Source organism: Condylura cristata, unplaced genomic scaffold (assembly GCF_000260355.1).
Source record: "Condylura cristata isolate star-nosed mole 26May11 unplaced genomic scaffold, ConCri1.0 scaffold00012, whole genome shotgun sequence".
Classification (NCBI taxonomy): domain Eukaryota; kingdom Metazoa; phylum Chordata; class Mammalia; order Eulipotyphla; family Talpidae; genus Condylura; species Condylura cristata.
The window spans coordinates 56,670,908-56,671,556 of NW_004567113.1; the positions used below are offsets into that span (position 1 = coordinate 56,670,908).

The following is a 649-nucleotide window of genomic DNA, read 5'->3' on the forward strand; positions in this document are numbered from 1 at the left end:
CCCGCGGTCCGTGGTCGGCGACGCGCCGTCGGGGCCCCCGGGCGCGCGCTTCTCGCTGAGCGTGCGCGTGCGCAGCTTGGCGACCCGGTAGATGCGCGCGTAGACCAGGCCCATGATGAGGCAGGGCGCGAAGAAAGAGCCGATGCAGGAAGACAGGATGTACCAGGTCTCGTCGTTGAGGCCGCACTGCGGGTAGGCGGCCCCGTCGGGCTGCCGGTAGAGGGAGATGAGCGGCGGGGAGGAGATGACGGCCGAGATGAGCCACACCGCCACGATGGTGGCCTTGACGCGGCGCGGCGTGCGCTTCAGGTTGTACTCGACGGCCTGAGTCACGGACCAGTAGCGGTCCAGGCTGATGGCGCACAGGTGCACGATGGAGGAGGTGCAGAACAGCACGTCGAGGGCCAGGTACACGCCGCACCACACCTGCCCGAAGTACCAGTAGGCCATGAGCTCGTTGGCCAGCGAGAAGGGCATGACCAGGGTGGCCACCAGGATGTCGGCCGAGGCCAGCGACACCAGGAAGAGGTTCTGCGGCGCCCGCAGCGCCCGGCTGGTCAGCACGGCGATCACCACCAGCACGTTGCCCACCACGGTGAAGACGATGAGGAAGCCCACCACGGCCGCCAGCCCCGCCACGGCGCCCGCC

At 69.5% G+C, this 649-nt stretch overlaps 1 protein-coding gene across 1 annotated transcript in view; it reads right to left on the bottom strand.

Annotated features, from left to right (window-relative positions):
- Window positions 1-645, bottom strand: part of ADRA2C (adrenoceptor alpha 2C) — a gene marked incomplete at its 5' end in the record, with an annotated part of 50,392 nt that extends 49,747 nt beyond the window's left edge. The window contains one exon of the mRNA XM_012724059.1: window positions 6-645. Coding sequence (XP_012579513.1) covers window positions 6-645 — 640 coding nt within the window. The remainder of the gene's footprint in view (window positions 1-5) is intronic.
- Window positions 646-649: the final 4 nt, after the last annotated feature.